Below are 1,184 nucleotides of genomic sequence, written 5' to 3' on the forward strand. Positions count from 1 at the left end.
CTGGGCGCGCTCGACGACCGCGGCCTCGACGTCGCCGGCGGTCGGCGCGGCGGCGGCGGCGGCTTCCATGCGCACGCGGAGCTCGTCGTCCGCGGTCCGCGCCACCGACCGCGTCGTCAGCCACTTGCCCCGGGCCGCCTCCCAGTCTTTCGCGAGGCCCTCCTCCTGGCGCGCGAGGGCCGCGTCCGCGTCCGCGTCCGCCTCGGCGCCGCGCGCGAGCAGCGCGTTCCAGAAGGGATCACTGTCGACGGCCGGATCGGCGCACTCGGCCTCGAAGACGCGCCGCGCGCTCGGCGCCTCCGCCTCGGGGAACGCGACGACGAGCGTTCGCCCGCCGTAGCGGAGGCGCACGACCAAATTCTGGGCCTCCTCCTCCGCCTCGCCGTCGTCGTCGTCCTCCTCCTCCTCCTCGGCCGGGCAGCACGCCTTCCGGCACCCGTCGAGGCAGCGGCCGCAGCACCGCGCGACGCATCGCACGAGACACATGCACGACCCCACCGTCAAGTTCGTCCAGCGCAAGCTCATCACGGACCCCAAGGTCGACGCGGCGATCAACGCCATGCCCGTGCACGATCTCGTGCTCCGCGTCCGCGAGGCCGAGAAGATGATCCTGGCGCGGCGCGCGGTGCTCGTGCGGCCCCCGCGCGCGGCCGGCGTGGCCATGGAGATGGGCCGGATGACCAAGACCGCGTGGTCCATCATGAAGACGACGACGTCGCGGCCCGGCCGTTTAGGCGCGTACAGCCTCCACCGCGCGACCATGGGCGAATTCCTACCCCTGCGGCGCTTGAAGGTGTCCACGGAGGCGGGCGTACCCGTCGAGCCGGCGCGGGCGGGCCGCGGCAAGCGCTACAACGCGAACCGGGCCATCGGCGAAAGCCTCTTCATCCTCCGGCGGTCCCCGGCGCTCGTCCAGCTGCTGCTCTTCGCACCCGTCTGCTTTCTCCTCTTCGTCCACTACTGCATGAGCGCGCTCGCCGACTGCCTCGCGTGTCCGCGCCGGACGTGCCAGCCTGTGTGGATTCCAAACCTTCCACCCGACTTCAATGTGAGCGTATTCGACGGTTTTGACGCGAGGCTTTCTGCCGTGCTTCGAGAACTTCACGAGAGCAATCGATTCGTCCAAAAGTCAGCCGAATCGACTTCGATTTGACCGAGATAGAGAGTTCTGAAGTTTGGTGGGA

At 69.8% G+C, this 1,184-nt stretch overlaps 1 protein-coding gene across 1 annotated transcript in view; it reads right to left on the bottom strand.

Annotated features, from left to right (window-relative positions):
• Positions 1-1,184, bottom strand: part of AURANDRAFT_68444 (expressed protein) — a gene marked incomplete at both ends in the record, with an annotated part of 34,163 nt that overhangs the window by 5,371 nt on the left and 27,608 nt on the right. The window contains one exon of the mRNA XM_009044130.1: positions 76-772. Within this exon, the coding sequence (XP_009042378.1) occupies positions 76-772 (697 nt within the window). The remainder of the gene's footprint in view (positions 1-75; positions 773-1,184) is intronic.

Source organism: Aureococcus anophagefferens, assembly GCF_000186865.1.
Source record: "Aureococcus anophagefferens unplaced genomic scaffold AURANscaffold_147, whole genome shotgun sequence".
NCBI lineage: Eukaryota > Pelagophyceae > Pelagomonadales > Pelagomonadaceae > Aureococcus > Aureococcus anophagefferens.